The sequence below is a fragment of the Oculina patagonica genome, chromosome 11 (assembly GCF_052425735.1).
Source record: "Oculina patagonica isolate OP01 chromosome 11, crgOcupat, whole genome shotgun sequence".
In the NCBI taxonomy this organism is placed as follows: Eukaryota; Metazoa; Cnidaria; class Anthozoa; order Scleractinia; family Oculinidae; genus Oculina; species Oculina patagonica.
This window is the reverse complement of record NC_135768.1, coordinates 21,698,552-21,723,778: the sequence shown is the minus strand read 5'-3', so window position 1 is coordinate 21,723,778 and position 25,227 is coordinate 21,698,552. Positions and strand designations below refer to the sequence as shown.

At 38.5% G+C, this 25,227-nt stretch overlaps 3 protein-coding genes and 1 pseudogene across 4 annotated transcripts in view; 1 reads left to right on the top strand and 3 right to left on the bottom strand.

The window, feature by feature from the left end:
• Positions 1 to 25,227, top strand: part of LOC144630691 (malonate--CoA ligase ACSF3, mitochondrial-like) — a 165,645-nt gene that overhangs the window by 72,746 nt on the left and 67,672 nt on the right. The gene's annotated exons all lie outside the window — the stretch shown is intronic.
• LOC144630925 (uncharacterized) overlaps positions 1 to 25,227 on the bottom strand; it is a 97,311-nt gene that overhangs the window by 22,455 nt on the left and 49,629 nt on the right. The window lies entirely within an intron of this gene.
• Positions 1 to 25,227, bottom strand: part of LOC144630669 (polyubiquitin-A-like) — a 115,543-nt pseudogene that overhangs the window by 56,082 nt on the left and 34,234 nt on the right. The gene's annotated exons all lie outside the window — the stretch shown is intronic.
• Positions 3,880 to 10,968, bottom strand: LOC144630928 (uncharacterized). The gene is made up of 3 exons (XM_078489286.1): positions 10,191 to 10,968; positions 3,984 to 4,490; positions 3,880 to 3,905 (listed from the first exon to the last, which is right to left on the bottom strand). The coding sequence occupies exons 1-3, from the start codon at positions 10,966 to 10,968 to the stop codon at positions 3,880 to 3,882; spliced, it is 1,311 nt and encodes a 436-aa protein (XP_078345412.1).

The following is a 25,227-nucleotide window of genomic DNA, read 5'->3' as shown; positions in this document are numbered from 1 at the left end:
TTATTTGTAGTTTGTATAAATTATTTTCTTGTATACGGCGACGCGGTAATTAATTATAAATTCGATTTTACTACTGATAGGCACCAATCAACGCCTGCAAATCTCAGTTATTCTCAATGCGCACATTCTTTAACAGTTTTTCTTTATATTACTTTGATTTCAAAGATAATTTATTTTCTTTCTCTTGAGATGTTTTTTCGTTACCATAGGTTTTCTTTTTTTGGCTTCTTCTGCAGTTTCCAACTTCAGATCAAATCCGAGACGCTAAATGGCGGATGTTTTTAAATTAGTATCGCTCAACGTAAAGGGCATTAGCAATTTTCAAAAAAGAAGAACAATGTTCACGTGGTGCAGGAAACGAAAAGCAAACATAATATTTTTGCAAGAAACACACTCCACAGATAAAACAGAAACTCAATGGAAGAATGAATGGGGTGCAGAGATCATAACATCCCACGGAAGCTCTAACGCACGTGGAGTTGCAATCTTGATTAAAGCTGGATTTGATTGTTCTATTCATCAGCAGATTCTTGACCCTATGGGGCGCTATATCATTGTAAAAGCTGTCATCAAAGATAGAACGTATGTGTTAATTAACGTATACGCTCCAAACAAAGACAAAGATCTTATAATCTTCTTCAAAAATCTATTTGCAATCTTACAAAAAGAAAACCTAGAATCAGAAGAAAATATCATCATAGGAGGGGATTTCAACTGTCCATTAAATCCTGAACTTGACAAAAAAGGGGGCGTGCTGCTCCAAAGAAAATCAGTTACTAATTGTATCGAATGCTTACAAAGTCAACTTGATTTGGTCGACATATGGCGAATCAAAAACCCAGATACAAAGAGTTTTACCTGGAGTCAAAAATCTCCAAGAATATTTTGTCGACTTGATTATTATCTGATATCTAACAATTTATTTGACATGGTGAGATCGACTGAGATAATTCCCGCCATTAGGACAGACCATGACGCAATTTCGCTAGAAATTGGAAAGCTAGAAAATGGGCTAAAGGGTCCTGGATATTGGAAATTAAACTGCTCGTTGTTAGCGGATGATGCGTATGTAAACAGTGTAACAGAACTGCTGCCAGTATGGGCCGCAGAGGGAAGAAAGGAACTTTCAGACCATCGGAGTGTCTGGTGGGCAGGCCTCCGACACTCTATACCTTCACAGCTAAGGATTGCGAATGTAACATTATCAACCCTTTCTCCCTCTTTTACATTTGAGAATAACATATTCGATATTAAACAAAAAAGATCAAAACATTATTATTCTCTACTTGTTTCCAGAAAGGCTCAACCTCCTAATATCACCTTCAAATTGCAGAGGGATTTTGATTTCACAATCGACCAAATCAATAAAATCTTCTTATTACCACATTCTGTCGCACTTGAATCTTATGTTAAAGCTTTCCAATATAAAGTTATAAACTCTATTTTTTATACGAATACTAAATTACTTAAAATTGGTTATAGAAGCGATGATTTGTGTACGTTTTGTAAAACTGAGTCAGAAACCTCAAATCATTTCTTTTATAACTGTTCCCACACTAGACAATTCTGGACAGATTTTGCATCATACTGGCACCTACTATCAAAACAGCAAATCCACCTCTCCTTAAAAGATGTTTTATTTGGAATATTTACGGAAAAATGCCCTTTACTTGATCTATTAAATTATTTCATAATTATTGGAAAATTGTTCTTGTGGGACTGCAGAAGAAGTCAAACCCTTCCTAAAATCGAGGGGTTTAAAGCCAAAATTAAAATTAAGTATGAAATAGAAAGTAAAATCACAAAAAAAGAATATTTTAATAAAAAATGGATAATTAAACCTATACAATAAATATGTACTATCTTGGAGTTGTTGCTTAGCAAATGTAAGACGTTGTTTATAACACGGAATCTTTTCCTTTTCTTCAATTAACCGTTTAACATGCCAGATAGAGTCACTTGGGTTTACTTCCAAAGCAATGGTCTTCTCAGGCATCTTTACGAAGATTGTCTGGGGCGACTCAAAAAGTGGGGCGGCAACTGAGAACTGAAGGATACCATAAAACATCCTCATCAACATTTATCATACCAATCTCGCTAAGTAATAAATACAATTTTGTAATACTGTTTCAGCGATTGCTGAAACTAAGGCATCGTTTACACGGACGCGGTTATTAATCAACACGGTTTCATGACCTCGAAACCGCATCGAAAACGACACGGGTTCGAAGTGTTTACACGAAACATATCCTACCGTTTTCCAAGTGTTTTCGAACGTGATTGTATATGCAAGCGCTGGACTCTGTGCGAGGCTCGTCATGTTTACTCTCCGCGATCCATTCAATTTGTGGTTAAACACTTGAACGTTTTCAAATCGATGCGGTTTTGCCGTTTACGCGACCAATGAAACAGTATCGTTTTGAAAACGCTCCACTTTTGAGAGCGTTTTTAAAACGATATGGTGTCTCGATCGGCGCCGTGTTAACGAAAGGCGTAACCGCATCAAAAGCGATGCGGTTACAAATGAAACTGCGTCCGTGTAAACAGTGCCTAAAACCAAAATAACGTTAACATAGTATATATTCAAACAAGTAGATACATGCATGTCCTTGAGTGAACTAGGGCACTACTGGTTATGTAACACTATTAGTTATGTAGCACTATGACTTCCCTTAACACATATAAAAAAAGTTGTTTTCATCGCTAACGTAAACATCTTTGAAAAAAACCCTTTCCCTTTTGACATTGCAATAATTTTTTTTTTCTGCTAGGTTGCTGTTACAAGAAATAATTGTTTATGAATACCGCCACCGAGTAATCGTTGCTAACCAAAACGATTGCAAAATTTAAGTGCAGTGACTTGAGGATGATTGAATTCTAATTATAGAACTAAGGAGAGACTGCCAAATTCAGTAGACGTAACAAAATGTGAGCCAGAGTAATAGAGTCTGCTTACCGACTTTGAGGTTTCCGCTGGTGGATCGAAACGTGCGGCGCTCTTTCTTGCAAAGAAATGTGAAGCACCAACTGAAAGAATGCATTACGTTGTGAGATTATACGTCTGATATTTTCCAAGTTAGTTAATGTCAAAATGCCCTCCCTCCCACTCCCCGCACCCAATTTTTTTTCAGCCACATTTTTTCCATTTTTTCCATTCCACTTTTTTCCATTCCTGCTGTTATTTTTTATGAGAGAGGTGGCGACAGTTTTCGCTCGTTAAGCCGGCGCATCAGAGTTGCAATAGAGGGAGTAACAAACACTCTTGAGATTACAGTGGAACCCCGCCTTACGTCCACCTCGTTATAATTATTACGGTCACTTTTTTTCCGGCAAAACGCCCTTACATTTTCTTGTACTAAAGCCCCGTTAATGCGGCCAACCAACGGCCAAATTCTGAAATCCCAACCTGTATAATCCTTTACAATTCGTTTATACGGCCATTCGAACTAAATACCCATTAATATTTGGCCAAACAAACCAAACAATATTGCACTAACATTTTATTTAAAACGCCTGTAACTTGTCATGTCATTGACCTCTGTGTTTTTTTGGTTAAATAATCATTGAATGTACCGTTTACGTTTCATTTTTTTAATCCAGTTAGGTTCATTTTTCCATCGTGTTGTTTGTGCTCATTCATTCTTTATTTGTTTTTAATTACTGTATATCTGCAGCCGGGATCTTGAAAAGTTGTTCTAAGACGTTCAAGACGTCACCTAAAGTACATATAGACCAGGTATGAAATTTGACCCTACCCCGTTAATACGGCCAAATTTCCATGGCCCGTTGGTGGCTGAATTAACGGGGTTCCACTGTACATTAATTTTTTCCAGGTCTCCTGTTAGCCGTTTCGCCTAATTCTCATCCCTCCATTCCTGTCTACTCGTGTTCTCGTTTGATATAATCTTTAAAAAAAAAAACTAAAAAACTAAAAAACTAAAAAAAATATTGGGTATAAAAGTACAACAAGCTCTCAAATTTACCTGCTCTGTGCAAGAAATACTCCTGACAATTTTTGTATTCCTCCTCCGAAATCGTTGTCGTGAGTGTCACCATCGTGAGACCAAGCTCCTTAAGAACGTCCTCTGTCACAAGATATTTTTGCGCCATTTCATTCAAGTAGCCTGTACAGTAGTCCTTCCACAAGTCGTCAAGTCTCTCCAGAGATGTACTTTCCACTGTGATTATCAAGCTCCCTGGTCGCGCGTCTACAATCAACACTTTTCTCCTTTTCTCCAAGTAATAAACAAAACCATTGAGGTCTTCAGGCCGAGCAGTGTCAATTCTTTGCAAGTACTTTGACGCAGCGAGATCCAAAACTTTTTGTGCCATGGGGCAAGTTGTCTCTGCCTTTCGCTTACGTGATGTGTTGGGTAGTGCTCTTGTCTCTCGGACTCCTCCTTCATGTTGCTGTAATGTTTCTACCAAAGATTCTTCTTGTATACCAGGTCCTGAGATGACCTCGCAATCGATCCGAAGTCGAAGACGAGCTGTTGGAAAAAAGGTAAAAAGAGACTAAGACCCATGAAAAACTCTGCCAACCTAAACGCTTTCTGTTGCTAGATTCATCCTGAGATACATCTTATCAAATAGTCATGACCCGTTTCTCATTAGATTTAACACAAATGTCCGCGTGTTGTACCGTATTTTCTCAATTTATTGCCGAAGGATTTTACTCAAGTCTCGAACCTTGTCGACCCGGCGTTTATATAGTCAAGCCGTTTAGCACAAAGGGGCCCTACTGCTGTGCTGTGGAGGCGCGGTGACCTAACGGGCAAAGCATGATGGACTCTGGATTGAGCGGTTTGGATTCTAGCCCTGGCGTGGCCATTGTCTTTTGTTCTTAGGTAAGAAACTTTACTGTCATAGTGCCCTTCTCTTGGAGTCTACAGGAATCCTATTACAACCTATAACGCGATGGACACGATGTTCGTGGGAGTTTTAGTATATAACGTAGACTAATCTGCGCGTGCGTTTAGTGCGAAGTACTTTGTTCTAGAAAGTACTAAATTTCGCGATTTAGAAAAAATCGCGAAATTTAATACTCGCGAAATATAGGACACGCGAAGTTTAAAATCGCGAAATTTAATATCGTACTGGTGATACAAGAAAATAATGAAACTTGATGTGTTTAATCATAGTTATTCCAACTATCTGAGCTTCATGTTTAGGAGTTTTTTGTTAATTTTGTCAATTAGTTAACTCCAACTCCATCAGTTGCACTGTTCGAACTGTTCTCTGCTGCCAAGTTCTTCAAAATCTCGCTCTTGCAGAGGTAGATGAACCTATCAGGTATTTAGACTGTTGGATACCTTATGTTTTGTTATGTGTATATTGTTTTGTTTGCTGTTTTTACGATGACTTTCATATTAATTATGTTGTTACAGTTTCGAGGTCAAAGCTTCATATTGAAGAATAGATAAAATTCGCGAAATTTAATACACTCCAATTGTACCTTCCTCTCAAAATCGCGAAATTAAGTACTCGCGAAATATGGCTCTTGATTTTTCGCGAAATTAAGTACTCGCGAAATTTAGTGAGAATAAGGTATATACCTTTGTTCTCTTTATATAAAAGTAGGAATTGCCTAGGGAGCACGGCCAGGTGTTCCCTATTCCTTCCTGATTATTCACAGGAATAATCAATTAATTGATATTGATTAATTAATTAATTAATAATATACATACCAAAATTTCTGCATGCTAATTGGCTGAGAGCACGTCAATTAATCCCAAACAGTGCAGAAAGTTGAAATTGAGTGCAAAAAGTTGAAATTGAGTGCAGAAAGTTGAAATTAAATTGATTGACAGGAAAGTCGGAAAGCGCTCCAAAACAAAATGGCGGCCGATGTCGGGGTGTTTGAGAGAGCAAAAATCGAGCGAAAACCTAACGATTCATGAAAAGTTTGACCGATTTAACGAAAGTTATAAGTATATAAACCAAACTACTAGGAATTGGGCGTTTGTACAAGAGAGGCTTTACGAAACTACTGAAAGCTACCAATCGTGGATTTTCTCACGCGACGGCTCGTAAAGAAGAAAGATTACAAGCGTGAATTGAAGTTGGACATTTCAGCCCAAACCAATACAACTGAATAAGGATAAAAGCACCTGATAATGCATGACAGAGAGACTTAAAATTCCCTAGCGGTATCTGGATTTTACAAACCCCGGCAACTCCGTTATGTTTAAGAACGAATCGGAAAGGTAAGCCACTGAACACATTTTGTTTGTCATCCACTTCAAGTGAAATTTTTGTATGTGTATTATTAACAAGTAATCACATGATTTTTCTCGTACAATTTGGGATAAATCAGCACTCGTAAATTTTTCAAAGACTACAAATTGTAATTTAGTACTCTTGCAATTTTGTTAGTCTTTGAAAAATTTACTGGTGCTTATTTATCCCAAATTGCACTCGAAATCATGTGATTACCTATACTAATTAATTGGCTATTATAGTTTACACCATAGCGGGTTACAGTGTAAGCGAACGACGGCCCTAACAAACCATCACAAAATTGCATTCTCCACTAAAAGGAGTAAAAAGTATCTGACTTCCACTACTGTCGACAAGCACCGTTATTCCACGGTCCTCTACTCTAATTCTAATATTACTAAAAACTAAAAGAACAAACCTTAGTCTGAGGAGGATCACTTAAAAGAAAGACCTTTGATGCGCTTGACTTCATTTTGATTACATTTTCTATTCTTTTCTTACTTTGATTTCTATTTTCTTCCATAGTAGAAACAATTCAAAGCCATTAATACACTAAGTAAATGAAACCGATCACACGGCTTCATTGAATTTATCCGGTTGATGTAGGTTTAAGGAACTTACGAGATAGGCCATTTATCAAATGTGTGATCTGGTCTTTTTGCAATGCCAGCTTATAGTGTTAACTGCTGAACCGTCACATGGCCCCGTTGGCAGCCTTTTACTTGGGCTGGCCTATCCAAATCCTTTTTTCCCTCGTCGTGGCAGAAATGACATGCGTGGCAAGTCAAGTACTGCCACAAAGAGGTACCTTTCAAACACAATTGTCAAACGTTTATAATAAAGCTGGAAAGTAAAGAAATAACTCTAAGGTTATTCACAAGGCTGTTTAGTCCTAGGGAAGAAATCGGCGAATACACGAGGCAAAGAAAAATTCTTTGACCTCCGTGGCATTCGACGGAGATTACTGGGTTACTTATCTGCACTTTCAATTACCTTAGAGTTTATTCTCTACCTTCCAGCTCTGATTTTCAGTGATGCGTGGCACAATATTTCATTCGCAATTGTACCCTATATAAACAAAACAGTCATATTAGCAGACCTCCAGATGACTGAGAGCTGCCAGTCATGGAACGGAGCCTAGCTTTGGATCGTTGCAGCCGATATTTGATATCTTTGGCTTCCACTTCATCATCATCATCATCATCATCATCATCAGCTTCATCACTTGTTAGCCACTTTAAAATTAAAAATTACAGTGCTTTAACATTATGGTAGGGCTAGGAGACCTCCAAGAAATCGCCAGACTTACAGGAGAGCAACCTCGGTTATCAGTATGTTTTTAATGTAGGTGCGGATGTGCTGCTAGGTCAATTCAGACTTATTTCATTAAAAATTCAATGATCAAGTAGAAAAGCTGTATTCTCTAAGAATTGACCTTTCTTTTCTATTACATGTGCTGTTCTTTCAGGAGGCATCTGAAAAAATGCTGTGTAAGGGGAGTGTAATTTTCTTTTACCAGAACGCTAAAAAAAGCGTTTCTGATGCCCTGGAGGAGAAGGGGGCATACCCCCTGCTATGTTAAGTGCCTAATGTGACCAGTAGCATTAACTCAATCCCACAAACTATTTGGATGCAAACACAGTTGACCACACTATAACAATCACGTCCCATCAATACTGAGACAATTAATCAGTACACTAGCAATATTATTAATATCACTTTAAATCTGACATTCTTCAAGATAAGTGAACTGATGTAGCAAAGGAACGGTACCGTGAACGACAATGCTGCTGGTTTTCGTAGGATCTGCGAAAGATGTAATCAGCCAAAAATAGAAAATCTCATGGATAGAAAAACATATCTCATGGATCTGCACCATTATCTGCACTATTAATTAAATCATACGAAGTTCACCGATACAACACAAGATCTACAGCAAAAGGTAGCTTCGTTCAAAAAGATGTCAAGCTGGAAATTCAAAAGCGTTCCTTTTGTCGTTTCAGAACTTTAGTTTGGAAATTAAGATTACAAGGACGGTCAGAGAAAAAATGATGAGGAGTAGGGTTATTATGTGTTATCTATCAAATCACAGCAGCCCCACTCCACCCCATAAAATATGTATGAACGGCCCGTTATGTTGGTACTATTATTTACTCCGTTAAACGAAATACAGTAGAATCTTGATTTCGCGAGGCCTCGGTTCCGATTTGTCGAGGCGATTTTTGTTTACCTTGAAAAGAACTTTTCTGTAATTTTACCCCCGATTTCTTGAAGCAGTTTTCCCTGGAGAAATCGGGATTCTACTGAGCTAAGAGGATCATCTTCTTTCGACTGCACCTCTTATTACAATGAAAAACAATAACGAGTTCTAACCAAGCAACTCCATTTCCAACTTACTTTTTTCAGGGTTTATTAAGAATTTTCATAACCTCCCCATTCTTCGCACTTTTTGTACAAAATCTTCATAAGTCCCATCAGCTTTTTCAATTTTGAATAAGTCTTAGCCATTTTCTGCCTCGATAGACATCGTTTTCAACACCGGATTGGATTCTGTTTGAAAGGTGAAAGGAGCTGCATTTAACAATTAACGATGAAATTACCTGCCGAAATGAGGGAGTAATTTGCCACTTATTTTATCGGCCGGTTAATAAAGTATGCTTACCAACTTTGGCTTTTCCACTTGTGCCTCATTTCCTGTGGGGTTTTCCCTTGCAATGTGTTGTGAAGATTGGTCTAAAAGAAAAAAAAAGTTAAGGAAATTATGTTTTTTAACGACATCACATTTTTTAATTCGAATAAAAGCTGACTTGTGGCCGCTTGTGGACACTTGTTGTTAACGAGGAGGCCGCTAGCTCAGCCACAAAAAAAAAAAAAAAATAGTTAGCTAATTAACAACAATTCCTGGCTCTTTAAACTGCATTAAATCAAACCAGTATCAAACGGGAACGAATCGACGACAGTTGGTTAGATTTTAAACTACTGCTCCCGATGCAACTTCCCGAATTTAAACCTGCTGAAATTTTTTATGAGAGAACGGTATTTTTCGCTCGTTTAGCCGGCGTATCAGAGTTGTAATAGAAACTCTCAAATTCACCTGTACTCTGCAAGAGATACTCCCGACAATCTCTGTATTCCTCCTCCGAAATCGTTGTCGTGAGTGTCACCTTCGAAAGGCCAAGCTCCTTAAGAACGTCTTCTGTCACAAGAAATTTTTGCGCCATTTCATTGAAGTATCCAGAACAATAGTCTTCCCATAGTCCTTCAATTATCTCCAAAGAGCGACATTTCAGTGTAATTTATCAAGCATCCTTGCTGAGTGTCCACGATAAGCAGTTTTCGCACTTTCTCCAGATACTGTAAAAAGCCATTGAACTCCTCCGCGCTAGATGGGTTAACAACCCGAAGATACTTGTCCGCAATTAAATTCAAAACTTCTTGCGCAGAGGGGATGCTTTCAACTGCGACATTTTGTCTATCAATATCTGTATATGATGTTGAGGTTGATGCTTCCTGCTGATATAATGGGATGGGCTTTACCGTTGTGTCCCGAACCCTTGCTTGCGGCTCCTGTGACGCTCCTACCAACTCTGACGTTCCTCCTTGTGGACCAGGTCCTGAGATGATACAATCGATCCGCACTCGAAGATGAGCTGCTGAGAAGACAAAACATTGACATCCAACGACCAAACTCTATTCTAAGAAGGGTCACACAAAAGAGAATCCTATCACACCCACCCCATTTTGCTTTTCTTGTTATCTCTATTCATGAGGTTTTTCTTTCAATAGCCTTAAGGGAAGGTAGAATTTGGCTATTAATTAACCATCACCTACCCTAGTTTGCAGCAATTTTCTTGGGCCGGCCAATTTAAATCACTTCTCCTTAGTTGTAAGAGAAATGGCTGGCATGGTTGGCAAGTCGTGAATTGCCACAAAGACAAATGTCTAAAAGAACAAAAGTCATAGTAACTGACCTCCTGCTGCTTGAGAGCCACCATCTTTGGAACAGATCCCGTCTAAGGATTGATCCATCTCCTCAAGCTTATCCTTGATGTATTGAAATGTGGTCTCCAGTCTATCTTCTACTCGTTCCAACCCTTTTTGAGTAGAGGTTTCCAATTTCTCTATGGATTGCTTAACTTCTATGTCGTTTTCATACCACATTAGAAGTTCCAGTGCATTTCTTTCATCCTCAGCTGTGAGAGGGTCTTTTAAAAAGTTATCAATCGCGTTCTGCCATTCATGTTTCTTTGTAGGGCTGATTTGCCCTGCAATTCTCACAAGTGCCTCAGTAATGTTTTGCCAAAGGGATGGAAAATCGTCGTCTGCTATCTCCATGTTTTGGTTCACGTGACCGTACACTGAGTTGCGGTAATGTTTAACTCTCGCTAAATCTGCTTCTAAACTGTGGTCTGTGCTTGCTGGTAGAACATCCCAGCCTGTGGTAGGAGGGGTGAGGTTGCATACTGTCTTTAGCAACCTGAAGAGCAATGTCACATCAAAATCTTCTGACTTGCCATACACCCCTGGGGAAGGGTAAAGACAGTCCCACTGTGGCTTGGTGAGCTTTGCTGCTTTGAGTTGTTTCTCTGTGGCTGGATTTTTTAGTATTGTGGGAAGATTACTTGGTGGACAAATCTGATCAAAAACCTCCCTCAGTAGAGTGGTGCCTCCACTTATTAACAGTCGCGACACACGTTGAAAATTTCCTTTTCCAGTTGTTGAACGAAGTACTTTATCTGGGTCGGCCATTCTACGGTTCAAATGTGGTATCACCGGAGCTCGATCTGGGAATATGGATATCTTTCACTTCATGATTTAAATTGCAAAACAATTACACCTTCTGTAGCATAAACCGAGGAGCCATCATCACACGTCTGTAAAAAAAAATAACAGTGTCGTTAATGTTCCGTATTGAGAGCAGGTTGCGTGGCACCCTAACAACGACTAGTCCGGGAAAACAGCACCACTGCCGGTATGTTTTTTTTAAAATTAAAATCAACAATTATACTGGAGCACCAACTAACATGGCTCAAATTTATAGGCAACATCAGTAAATGCGTTAGAACCGTACCTAGTAACAGCTCTCATAAATAGTGAAGAAATTATTCAACATGACACGAGCGTGGGACAAAGAAAAAATCTGAGTCCCCGACGGGAATCGAACCCATGGCCTCCCAGATACCGGTTGGGCGCTCTAACCAACTGAGCTACGAGAGACTCGTTGTGAGCTGGGCCATTTACTAGGTTGATATGTGACACGCGTTCTGCATACTGCTAGGATCAGCAATGTCGAAATCATCAAATGTCAATCAACCTAGTAAATGGCCCAGCTCACAACGAGTCTCTCGTAGCTCAGTTGGTTAGAGCGCCCAACCGGTATCTGGGAGGCCATGGGTTCGATTCCCGTCGGGGACTCAGATTTTTTCTTTGTCCCACGCTCGTGTCATGTTGAATAATTTCTTCACTATTTATCACTGAGCTTAAAATTTACCATCTTTATTATTTACTAGCTCTCATAAAGTTGGTCCGCCCTTATATAATTTGATTTAGTAAATGGTTTGGACTCACAAGTTCGCATAGTGTGATTGTCTGGGTGAGAGTAGTTCTGAAAAAACTGTTGTTGGTGACTGATTTCTAGCAGTAATCGACCGCATAGTAATCAAAAATTGGTGGAGTCCAGTAGGTCAACTCAAACATGCAATCCAAAAATTACAAATATGACTTTAATAAAATTTTATTTATTTAATACACTGATAAAGCCGAGTATGTCGCGTACGTAGTTTGCTGCGAATTTTTTTTGTTGCGTGAGTGACATCGCTCTATTTTGTCGGTAAATTCCCACATCGTATACGAATGTAAGCTATTTCTATTTGCGTTCAAACTGCATGCAAGACATTTTCATTTTTGACGTCTACAACTTCCTGTGGTTTAAATTCATTTGGTTAACTTGCCTGTAAACTATGGAACTCTCTATACCTGATACTCACAGAACAATCACTTGTGACAACGACTTTAAGCGACTCGTCCGAAACAATAAGTCTATGTATGTAATTTGTGTACTCTTCGATCTTATATAATTATATATTAGGTAATTTTTATTCATTTGTGTACCATTTTATTTATCTGCTTCGTATTTTTGTTTTTATAATTTTCCTTCTGTTATCTTTATATTTGTTTTCTTGGAGATATTAGCTAACACTAGCTACTCTGATAATCCGAGTTGAAATAAAGTCAATGTAGGTACTGAGAAAAATACTTTTTTCTTAGAAAACAGAGATAAATGATAAGTGTTTCTAGATGGAAGCAAGTGCTTGTAGTCTCAGAAAAAAGGGGCTTTATCACTGCGCAATTGTTTCTCATTCCAGCAGTGACATGTTAAGTGTAAAAAGATGGTTTTCTGCAGAAATTTACATATGCAAGATAAATTATTAAAATTTTCACGACTACCTGATTCACACTGTGAAATATTCAGAACGAGGAATATGGCTTTGGCCCGAGGGTCTTGTATATACAAGAAGGTAATAATATCGCAATATTAAATGTAGTGTATTGAGGTGGATTTCCACTTGCACTGTCGCGTGAATATTTACATGCGTAATACGTGCGTAAAAAAAAGGTACGTTGACAAACTTCCACTGTCGACTGAGCAAAAAGTAATAAAAAGCCTTTCTTTTTTACGTGCGTTGAACGAACGAAAATGTCCGCCATCCTGAATTTTGGGGCCAAAATGCAGGGAGATTGCGGGTAATTTGATTCAGTTTGCCTGCCGCCAAAGCAATGGCGCCTGCTGTAGACAAGCGTTTCCTTCTTCTTTTTTGCCTACCTCAAAGACATCATAGACTCGTAATAGAAGACGAAAATACCACAAGAGATATTGGGTAAGACCGTTAAACCACTATCAAGTGGGTGAATACCACATCCTAGTAAAAGAAATGCGTGACTGAATATGACCACGAGTCTTTTTATAAATACTTCCGAAAGAAACCATATAAAACATTTGAATAGGCCTTCCCGGCTTCCCGATTCACAGCCTCTGTGACCTGACGCCAGGCGTTTTATTTCACTACTGCAGTCTTGTAATTTGTATACGTAATTGGACTACATGCTGTCCAATTTGGAAATAATTTGATGAAAAAAATTCCGAGGGCAGCCAAAATTGGACGAGGCCCTAGGCCGAGTCCAATTTGGCTGTCAGAGAAATTTTTTTGCTTGCAGTCAGTCAATCCAGCGTAAACAATAAACTTATGTCCAGAACGGGAAAAGCATTCAACAATAGTAGGCATAACACAGCACATGCAACTCACTCAAAGCATTGTCTTCACAAATAAAACTTAAACAAAACAGTGCAATTTTATTCACCCGAGTTTGCGAAGCTTGCTACAAAGTGCATCAATCAATGAAAGTTGTAAACAAAGTGTCCGAAAACGCTTTACAACTTCTTGAATCTTGTTCGTACTTCATCGCCGTCTTTTCTTTTCGAATTTCAGCAAAAAACGACAAAGAATTGCATCTAGCTCATGGCGATGAATATCTGACAGATTTCTTGCTTCGCTTTGCTGCACTTACGTTCACCCAAGTTTTGTACTATTGGAGGTGTTTTGCTCTTGGTTTGTGCTTCTTAGTGTAGCTAGCTCCTTTTCTGACAACGTAGAAAATTTCTCTTTGTTGTTACTATTGCTGAAAAGCTCAAAAGGAATGGAAAAACGTAGCACACCTGCTTTATAAAATTCCGCCATTGTCGACTAACAATGCGACAAGTTTACCGGGATGACGATATGCTTTGTGCTAATTGGCTAATATCCGTCACATGTTGTTTTTTCCTCGATTTGATTGGCTGAGACAAAACTGTCCAATTTTTCTTAAATTGGACAGTTTGTGCATTTTACCTGAAAGTCCTAATTGAAACTATCCAAATTTAACCCCAAATTGGACAGTTCTCATTAAGGAAAAATAGCTGCCCTGACAATATAGGATTTACTGACAGCTATATAATTAGGGTCTGTAATCAGTTCCATTTTGCTTCAAATTTTCGAACTACCTCGGCTTCTACATCTGAATATTTTCCGATCGTTTACATCGACGGCGATTTAAAATCAAAGGGCTCTTCGTGCCAGCTTATTCATGTAATGGCCAATTGTATTTGTTTATTTCACTCCATAACAAAGCTTTAGAAGCTTTTAGGCTTTTGCAAACACGAGTTTTTCCAGTTTAAGGTAGCTTAAATTTTGCTTCAATAATTAGCTAAAAACATTTTCAGCCGCGTTGGGAACCAGTCATGCAAATCACGCAAACGCTGGTGCTTGCGAGAACTCTCTGCGTTTTAATAATTTCCCCGATTCCAATAATGAACTCAAAACGCTTGAACGACAAGCAAAATAATTCATTTCTCGCTAACAGAACTGGCTCTTGTTTGAATAATACACAAACGATTTAGAACAATTTATAACGATGCAACAGATAACTCGCATCGGATAATAACTCTTATCGGAAAACGACAAGTGTACGTCTCAAATCAAAAATAATGAAAACTTCAAAAGCCTTAAATTAGAAGAGTTTCGAAATTCTTGTAGCCATGAAATCGTGCATGTCTGAGCTGTGCGAAGTTTAATTATTCACGTTTACAATTGCGCGTGCCAGCACGTATTAAATGAACCAGTCTAGGGTCCCCTACGTGAAAACTTTTCGGCTTATCGATCACTGTTGCAAATTTAGAACTTCAGAAAATTGTGTTTCGATGTTTTTGCTTGAATCAGTGTTTCCTAAAAGTAACAGTAACAGTTGCATTCGCTTGGGACTGAGGACAAAGCGATTGCATTGTGTGACGCGATATTCAGCGACTATTTTGGCAGAGAATACAATTATGAAACCAGTTTGCTTCAATAAGTCTCTGAATCGATGATCTTTCACATAAATAATAACGAATGAATCGCTAAGTGCATTTGCAGACACTGGCTGAAGTCGGTAACTATTCAAAGGCTGTCTCAATGCCTCCTCCAAAACAAGTTGTTTTAGGTTATAATTAATATGCGAATTTAAGCAAGGTCTTTTTATTTCTGTTGACAAAATTCGCTGGACAACTCACAAACCAACAAAAATAGGACCACCACAATAATAGAAATGCGAGATAATAGTTAATGTAACGAAAGGATATATATCAAAGTTTCTTACCTTTATGGATCTGTCTTCATAGCTTCGGATTTTATATCTTTCCTTCACAACTGTTGTGGAAAGCGGAAGTGATCCGTGTTTGTAAAGGTTCGGGAAAGTAGTCACGACAATACACATGTTTTTTTTGGATTCTTTATTTGTAATTGTGCATGTGCTGTGTTACGTCAGCAGTGAAGACTGAAGAGCATGCGCAAAAAACTGTGTTCAGCAACCTTAAGGCAAGGTGCGTCATCATTCAGTGTTAGTCCATGGGGGGTGGGGAGGGCATACTTTTCTCCCTGAATCTGCCCCTACTAAACACAAGAATTCCAGGTTGCATGTACATACATCTACATTATCATTACTATACATGCACAAGAAGACATTGAGGCTTTTGTGTTTTATAAGGGAAAAAATACTTTTTCTCCATTAAATCTCCTTTATTAGAGCGATTTCACAAACCTCGATTCTTATATGCTAACGAGACACTTTAAATGCTAATGAGGAAAAACAAAAAAGGACGCACGCACGCACGCACGCACAATTGTGCACGTGCTTGTTTTCATTGCCCCCGCAGGGTTTTGGCCCAGAGGCCAAAACCCGAGGAGGCATCATTGTAATCCGCTCGAATATAGAGTATATATATTGTATACAGCTATTTCAGTTAACGTTGTCCGGATCAAAGCTAAAAGACAAGACTGAAAGGCAGTATGGGTAGAAGAAGAGAGCAACTGCGCGTGCTGAATACTAAAATATATTGTGACAGGACAAACGCGAATTTGCACGTTTTTTTTTCTCTTCAGACATGTGAAACAAGGTGCTTTTAGCCACACTGAATTTAAGAAGAATTTTCAAAAGTCAGAGCTAAGCGACAGTGAAAGTAAAGCTACAGAAAGCCCTCCTGAAAAGAAAAACAAACTCGTGAATTCTCCACGTGCGAAATACAAATTTGTGCATTTAATGAAGCTTATATGCAAATTTGTAGTGAATACCCAGAACGCCATACGGTATTGCCTTTTAGCTTTAAGCTTTGACCCGACAACGTTTATTGAAATAGCTCTATACCAGGAAAATTCTCGATTTGACCAAAGTGAGCGCGCAAATGGTATCGGGAGTTGTGCAATGCCGACAAGGTTGAAAGCCCGCAAGTGGGTATCGGGAGGTGTGATAAAATTGCCTGTACGGTGATTGGTCAATGATGACGCAAGTAAACGATGACTGGGTGATGATGACAACCCAAAGCGTGAGCACGTGCACAAATGACAACAAGTATAAAACAAACGAAGCTTGTAAAGGTTGATTGCAGTTGGGCAGAATTTTGAAAAAGATAATTTGAGGTTTTATTCGAGGCCCATTCATTTCACAATGTCTAAAAGCCGAAAGCAATGCAATTGTTGAAAAGACTTCGCGATAATTAACTAAGTAACTCGCAGAGAAGTAAGAAAATCCACATTTTTTACATCTGAGTGGCCGAAGAAGAAATATGTCTTGAAACACGTACGAACATATCAAGCCATAGCTTCAAATTTGTCTGCGATTTACGATAAGCAAGCCTTAGTCCAAAACCGCGATTTACCAAGCGCAAACTACTTGAACGGAGAAAAGCCCGGACGAGATTTACAAGAAATTTTAAAAAAAGATCTCGAGATAATTGTTTAAGACTCGCGGCAGGCGAAACCGGAAACCAGAAGCGAGCGACTTTTAGAAAGTCAAGCGTTTTCATTGTCAAAGGTGAGAAATTCTTTCGGTATCCTTTCCTTTTAAAAAGTTGATCGCTGTCATGAAGCGTGATTTACGATAAGAAAGCCTTTGTCCAACTGACCGTGATTTACCAGGCACAAACTACTTGAATGGAGAAAACTTCAAAAGTCTTGATCGGTCCACTTCCGGACGAAATTTTGATTTTACAAGATGATATGCGGCATCAAGAAAAGAAATTCAAAAGAGATCTCGAGATGCATTGTGATTATTTAAAATTCGCGGCAGGCGTTTGCTTTGACAGAGGTAAGAAATTCTTTCGACATCCTTTTCTTTCTAAAGATTGATCATTCTCATGTCATTGTTCATGCTCGGGCTCTCAGCCCATATATTTATAAAACAATTGGGCCGGCTCAAATGGTAATTTTAAAACGTTTTGCTGTTTCCAACGTTTATCCTCGCTGAGATCAAGACTTTACCACAGTGAAGTGAGTTCCCGCAAAGCGGCCCATTCAAAGCGACGAAGTCGCGAAAACGAGCAACGTAAGTCGCGATAGGTCGACCGTCCCGGCGTGTTAAATTAATAAAGACGACGAACTTTTTCTAAAGTCTAGCTTGAGTCTAGCTGAGATCCCCCACCACAGCAAAACATGACAAAATGATGTCAAGATGCTGTTGCGTTCTTGTAATTAAATGATTTACCGTATCATAATTAATAATCATCCAAAATAGAAAATTAATTTCCAATCAAATGTCTGAATTGTAGAAAAGGATGAACAGCAAAGAAAAACCGATAAACATCGTCGAAACTTCGGGGGCAACCTAGTGTCAGCTATTTCTAGTTATATAATTTGATGGAAGACACAACGGGCAACGCATTAAAAGCACGTTTTAAACTAAGGGCCGAATCGCACTAGCGGACAAATTTTGTAACAATTGGTAGATTTCATCATTAACGTGACACTTGTTACAGAAAACAAGTGCGAATGCGTTTCTTGAGACCTAGAACTTGTCCAACATTTCAGGAAAACAGTGAAGCAGTGTCTTATGATTGGTCCGCGTTGTAAGCGCGATACATTTTTGTCAAACAATCGCAAAAACAAATGCGAACGACTTGTTGGACAAGGGCAAATTTTGTCAAAACGGACAAATCTTCAAACGGGCCGTTGTCCTGCCTCAAGGCAGGACAATTCATGACAAGTCGCATTCTCATGCCCCTCGTAATGCCAGATAACAATACGTTGTTGATTGGCTATTGTGTTTGGCCCAAGGTGAACCTAAAAACAACGCGCACTCAAAAATTGTTGCAGTAGTATGCACCGTGATGTGGTTCTCACTATCAAAATTCAGCCGCAAAATCTTTCTCGATAGGCAAGGCATGTTTATTAGCGAAGTGTTTGCCCAATGTAAGAATGAGAAAAGAAAAAGTTATCTTGAGACGACTCATTATTCCATCTGTTTCTTGAAGAAATGGCTGAAACGTGTACCTGAAATTAAAATGATACCGAAAATGACGGGTTTACCTCGGTGTAAGAACCTGTGATATTTTTCTTTGCTTTGGAGCTTTTGTTTTCCTGCTCTGTATTGTTTTGGACGCTCTTTGTTGCTTTGTTCGTTCTTTGTTTTACGTCACCGGTGAGTTTCACAGGTTCTTACACCGAGGATGAGCCAAAATGACATGGAAAACATAACAGGGATGAAGAGTTTCTTATCTTAGTGGAAATCATATACATCTTACGACGATTAATAAACAAAAGTGTAAACATTATCACCCCATACAGGGTAATTCGTTTCGCTAACAAACTGTCAGTTTATTTGATCCAAAGAGTGGCTTGAATAAGGATTAAAAATTGTTGTCTCGAATCTTTGAATGTGCCATATTTTGTTACTCGTGGAATCGTTTGGCTTTCTGGCCTGGCAATTATTGTAAATTCATTTTGAATGTTATAAGCCCGGGAATAAGCTTGCGTGTTGTCACCATGAATAACAAGTAAACGTGTTCTGATTATATTAAGCAGCCCTGTGCCTTCCAATACCCAATCTCGTTTATGTGTTATTTCCGCTAGGTAATATATTCGACTTAAACTTGTGATATTTTTAGGACGCAACGGAGTCACACAACAAGAAATTTCCCAGAAAACAATGTCGTGACGTACATGGCACAGTAAAAAAGAAGCCTAATTGTGTAGTTCATCGGCATTAATAACAGAAGGCGGCAAACTTAAACTCCGCCCATCTTAAGGTCTGGCTAAACTAGGAAACATTGTTGCGGAACCATTGTTCCTTGTCATGTTTCCTAGGTGGCTAAATTAGCGGGAAGCAAGAAAAATGTTTTGCTGCCCGAGTGGCTAAACTAGGAAATAATTTTCCCGGAACAAAGTGTCACGCATACACACAAGCTAGTCAACATTGCTTCCATCGTGGCTAAACAGGGCAAACTATGTTTTGGGAGCAAAATTTGTTTCCGAGAAGTAAAAATGTTTTTGACTTGAGGCAAAAACATTTTTTGTTTGCGTGAAGCAAAATTTGTTTCCGCATCATATGTTTCCCGCGCAGTTAAACTGGGAAACATTTTTTTCCGCAAGAATGTTTCCTAGTTTAGCCAGGCCTTAAAGCTTGCTTTATAATATTTTTCATTCTTGCCGTCAAGCGGTCTGTTGATTGCTCTAGATTCATCCTCACAATGTGCTTGGGCCTTCCAACTTCTACTATCTTTTGTTCGGCGAACAGCAGCACATCTTTCCAATCTTTACCAATGCAGAGGTTGTAACATTCGACAATGAAACTTTTTTCATGTTCTCCGATAGTAATGCGTTTTCTTTGAGCACCTAAATATGAAAAAGCGAAAACATAACGCATATTTTGAAAAGTTTACTTTTATCTGGTATCTCTGGTCGTGTGTTTTTGTCCGGTGTATCCAACGGACGCCACAAATTTGACATTCTGGGCAGAGAAAAGTTTGCGTTCGTTTACGTGGACAAAGCATTCGAACTACATTTTCGAGGAATGTTTTTTTTTTCTTTTTTAGCACTTGTTTATGATTTTTGGGTATTTTCTGTACCTCTATATTGCTGTTAAGTTCTACAAGCATATTCTGTTTTATTTTCTCCAGATTGAACTGTTAATTGCACAGATTTTTCATTCAGCCTGTTTAGCAATAATTAAAAAAAGTTCAAGAACAACATTTGTTGTTTCATTTAGTCTGGTTTACACCTGATTGAAAGTACGTTGACCCATGAAAAGCATAAACTATGAACGATGCGACCAAATGTTTGCCTAGAAATCGAAAAAACTAATCGTCGACTGTGATAGAGTAAACATGATAAACAGGTTGCATAAACCATGCTCTTAAGGCTCTCAAAGAAAGAAAATATCTTGAATTGATTATCACATCTTTGCCGGCAGTATGTCTGTAAACTTCAGGATGTAAATAGCCCTCTTCATTTTCTTTTGCCTCGACGTGAGGAGATTGTACATAACTACGATTTAAGATCCGGCACAAGTCGTAGCACCATCAAGTCTTGCAGAACGAAGCGTCCTCAGGACTTTGTCACTTCTCGCTATTAATCTCGAACTAGCTTGTTTATAATAGAACCTTATATTGTATATATATTGTAATTACTAGTTTATATTTATACCTTGTATTTTACTCTGTAATTCAGTTATTACTGCAATGAGTTTCCATTAAACATTAAAAAACAAACAAACAAACAAACAAACAAAAGGAACAGTACTTAGCTTACCAAGACTGTCTACCCCGAATACCATCGGGTCATATCGTTCATGGTTTATGCGTTTCACAGGGTCAACGTTTCTTCAATTTGGTGTATATGAAACACGCACGTTGGTATGAACGCAAATCGAAAATAGCTATTGTTCTTCCTCATTAGCATTTAACGATTCTCATAAGCATATAAGGATCGAGGCTTGTGAAATCGCTCCATTCAGAACCAAATTGCCATCAAAAGTTGAGATTAAAACTGTTCTTTAACCCCCATTAACAATCCTTCTTTAAGTAACAATAATTATCAATTGAACTCTTTTGGCTTCTGCTACTCGTAGCCATCTCGACCTCCTGGTGTAGGACCATCACCGGCATCACTTCCATGAATGCCACCATCATCATCGTCATCATCACCATCATCATCATCAAGAAAATAGCCCTCATCAAAATCATCCTTGAGAAGACACTAGTACGTTGTATCAGTAAACAGTGACGACACACTTTTATTCACCAATCAACATATTTATTCCTCTCATGGATTGACATACATTTCTTTAAAAAAATAAATATGCACAAGGACAATATCTCTTTGTCACGGTATGACGTTCTCGCGAAAATCTTCTATCCCTCAGATTAATGAGTAAGACATATCAGAAAGGCTAACACTTGGGATCACCACTCTATTTTGAAAGCAAGGTGTGTAAGAATAACCTGATTTGAATCGCTGGAATAAAAGAGTTTTTATGAAAATGATTTGAACTTCTTACATTCAGATTTTCCTTTGCAAAATGAGAATTACAGGTGTAGTAGAAAAAGTGATCCATTAAAAAAAGCAAACAAACAAACAAAAAATCCCTGCACCCCTCCCCCGTTATATTATTCATGTCTTTTAGAACTGGGAAACGCTCTCCGCAGTGAATTTTCCAATTTTAAGTAACTGAAAAAAAAAAACCAGGGAGAAGGAAATACATAATGAATTTGAATTTTTTCTTTTCTTTTTCCCGCAAGTGAGCGGCATCTTTTGTCACATGATGACATCACAGACTGCGCAGTACTGGGCAAACCTGATCCCGAGTGGGGGGAGTGAGTGGCGGCAGTTGTCACACTATCTCCTGGCAAGGTGTGTATAGTTATCTTTCTCTTAATTTACCAATTTGCACAGGCAATGCAATATAATGTGCCTCCTTCCAACTCAATCAAGTGCATTTCCTTCTTTTTCAAAGTTTTTTTTTTCTTTCTTGCAAACATTAAAACCAAATTGATGGCAAGGCTGGCACTACGACAAAAGGCAAAATGTATTGGCTTATATTTCAACTAGAACTAAGAGCTAGTCTTCTTCAGGGCCAGTACTATGACATAAGAAAAAATAATGGCTGTAAAATTTGATTTTGGAAAGACAGCCTTATCCTCATGACGGACCATGATAAAACTGGAGAATTCCTTAAAGTCATTTTCGATTCCGATAATCGGGTTAGCCAAAAGTTCTGCTCCGTTTTCTGTTTCATGAAGAGAGTAGAACTACAACTACTATCAATAAAAAGGATGCTACAGTATCACTTCGTACCTCCAATCCCCCCACCCCTCCCCCTTAACGAGTTGCCTAACAATTACCCAACCAGTGCTACACACGGAAGCTGGAAGATGATCAAAACAACTGACTGGCAACAAAATCATACGTTGAAACGCAACACCGCTTACAAGTCACGTTTTGCACCTCACAGTTTAGTTTCCATTGCGGACATATTTTTACGCAACAAGGGGACTAGTTGTAGTCTAGAACTTAACAACTCAAATTCCCTGCTAAGTTAAGCTGACTGGATCAACAAAAGACGAGCTGCCAAGACTTATGACCCCGACCAGTCGAAGGCCATTATTTCCACTTCCAGCCTCGACCAGGCTGGCTGACGTGACTTGGGACTCTGGTGGATAACCTACCTCAACTTCGTCCTCAGGGTATTTCAGGCGTTCAAATCCAAGATGGCGCACCTCCTGTCTGCCGTCTCTTGAATTTCAACCTGGGGACGAGCCCGGAAGGGGCAGGGCTGGGGGTAGGCACTGTCCGAAAATGTGGCGCGCTAGTTGAAACCCTTGCCAAATTTCAGACCAAAATATACGATTTTCTCCAAAAACCTATTCGCTGAAGGAGTGTACAAATCATACCCAGAACTACTCGAAGACCATACTCCTTTGGCACCGCACATAACTATAATTAATAGCCTATGTAAGGGAGTACCCCTCTCCCCACGGACGGAGGGAAACGAGGCAGAATCTGCCTATGATAAAAATGTATAAACAGAGCTCACCGATGACTGCCTCCAAAGTCTTCATACCAATTTAGTAGTCAGTGTATTTGAACTGCGTTTGATTTCAATTGGAGCCTTTTTTGCTCATATTCACGCTTCAAGACGCCCGCTTTATACTAAATTTTCATCACGCATTTTGAAACTATAAATCCTCGCTCATTTATTTTTTTGCACACAAGAAATGTGTTTGGCAGATCTAGAACAATGGGCCAGCGCTCATATGGTTCCGTACCAGGTCCCAACGGTCCTTCTTGTGGTGGACGAGTTGCCAAGAAACACAATGGGAAAAGTGAACAAGAAAGAACTGACTGCAATGTACTTTGGTAAAGAATGAAAAAAACGAACACTGGCAAATTATATTTCATCTAAAAGTATGGTAATATGCAGGATAATTAAAGTGACAACGACATTGCTATGTCGAGAAGATTTAGTGCTTTCAACGACACTCTTCAAACTTTTTCCATACGACTGATAAAAGCAGAGGGTCTGCAATAAGGTAACAAACAACATACAAAATACAAATGGCCAAAATTTTAAGTAACATTGGACATTAAATTTTTATGTGAATTTATGGTAGACACAAGTCATCTTTTGATCACAAAATCGTTACTGACAACTAAGAAACGGTCAAAATTTTAACATATAAACAGCCAAAGTTTTTATAACGAAAACTGGCATACATTTAGATGGACATGTAAAAATGGACACGTAAAATGGGCAGTCACATTACTGTAACTGAACTCTCGGAGCAGACAATAAACGAACAACAGACACTTTTGAAGTGCTTTTAATAAAACGGAGAACACAAGAAACTATCTATGTTTTTACATTTCTGTTATTTTGTCGTAATTAATCTGTCAAAAAATTATATTTAATGAAATTCTGCAAGACCACAGCGACAAACCGATGAGTGATGCCGGATCTCTTGTACACCTGTATTACTTAATTATTTCAAATACAAAATAAAGACGGTAGACTACTAACCACCCAAAACTAAACAAAGTTGATTAAACAACTAAAATATTTCAAACAAATTTCCCCGATGTTTCTAATTAAAATACAAACTTTCCATAGGGGCTGAATGGAAAAAATGTGGGAAACAAAAAAAGGATCGTTACGTTACAAATAAAGGATTAAAACTGAAATGCCTTCAGATGTCATAGCGTAATTCTAAAGTATTATCAAATTTATTTCTAATTTATAAACAAAACAATGTCATAAGGAATACAATAAAATTCTGTGTGCCATTCAGTTAATTTTTCAGCTTAACAAAAGTTTTTAATACGAGGGCCTGTTTATGTGGAGAAGAGTTTAGCAAGCCATCCCGAGCGAGATATCTTTTCGTACATTTGCTTATAAAAAAAAGTGAAAAATAAAAAAAAACATGAGAAAATAGGTAGTTGGCTTCGGTAACACAGTAACCTTGGCTGAAAGGTCACATGCTTTGAAGGTAGGGTAACGCTGGTGGGCAAGTGAAGTTTCTTTTTTTTTTCTCTCAGATAAGTACTTTATTAGCTATTTTTACTCGCCTACTTGACGAAACCGGGAGGGCCAATTGTTTCTTTGGCCAGCAGAGGTAACTTTTCTTATATAAACACTCAGGAAAAGATGGCTCGGGGGTGACGGTAACCCTTCTACCAGGGACAAAGTTTTTTTTTTTAAATATAAACAGGTCAAACAGGCCTTAAGTTCATAGCTCTCGGCTAATGGCAACATTTAATTAATTAGTTTTCAACCTTTCAACCTTAGAAAACTCGCACGTTGCTTAAAGCTAATCGAGTCGGGTTGCTTCACCAAGAACAGTATAAAGCTCTACTGGAATAGAAAAGAAATTACTACAGTGAAACCTCCCAGTGCGACCTCTTCTCGTAAGTTACTACTTTTTCAAATATATCAAAATTTCCTGAGTTGAATAACTATAGTCGGAACCTCTCGTATAAGCGACCACAAAATGGTGTGAAAGTGTTTTTAATCTCCGCTTACGGTCGCCAATTGGGTGACACGATGCCTTTTCAACCCTGTCATTACGATAAAGTTTGGCCTTCCATTACAACATTTTATTTCTCATATCCGTTGTAACTATTGGTTCATCGCAATACTGCTAGTATTGCAACTTGGGAATTACACTCCCGGCAC

What these genes read in the sequence shown, in the direction of transcription:
- LOC144630928 (XM_078489286.1), bottom strand. Translation starts at nt 10,968, where the DNA reads ATGGCCGACCCAGATAAAGTACTTCGTTCAACAACTGGAAAAGGAAAT. An exon ending in TGGCTCTCAAGCAGCAGGAG is followed by an intron (nt 4,491 to 10,190) that starts GTCAGTTACTAT and finishes TTTTTCCAACAG; the next exon opens with CTCGTCTTCGACTTCGGATC. An exon ending in GTATTTCTTGCACAGAGCAG is followed by an intron (nt 3,906 to 3,983) that starts GTAAATTTGAGA and finishes TTTTTTTTAAAG; the next exon opens with ATTATATCAAACGAGAACAC.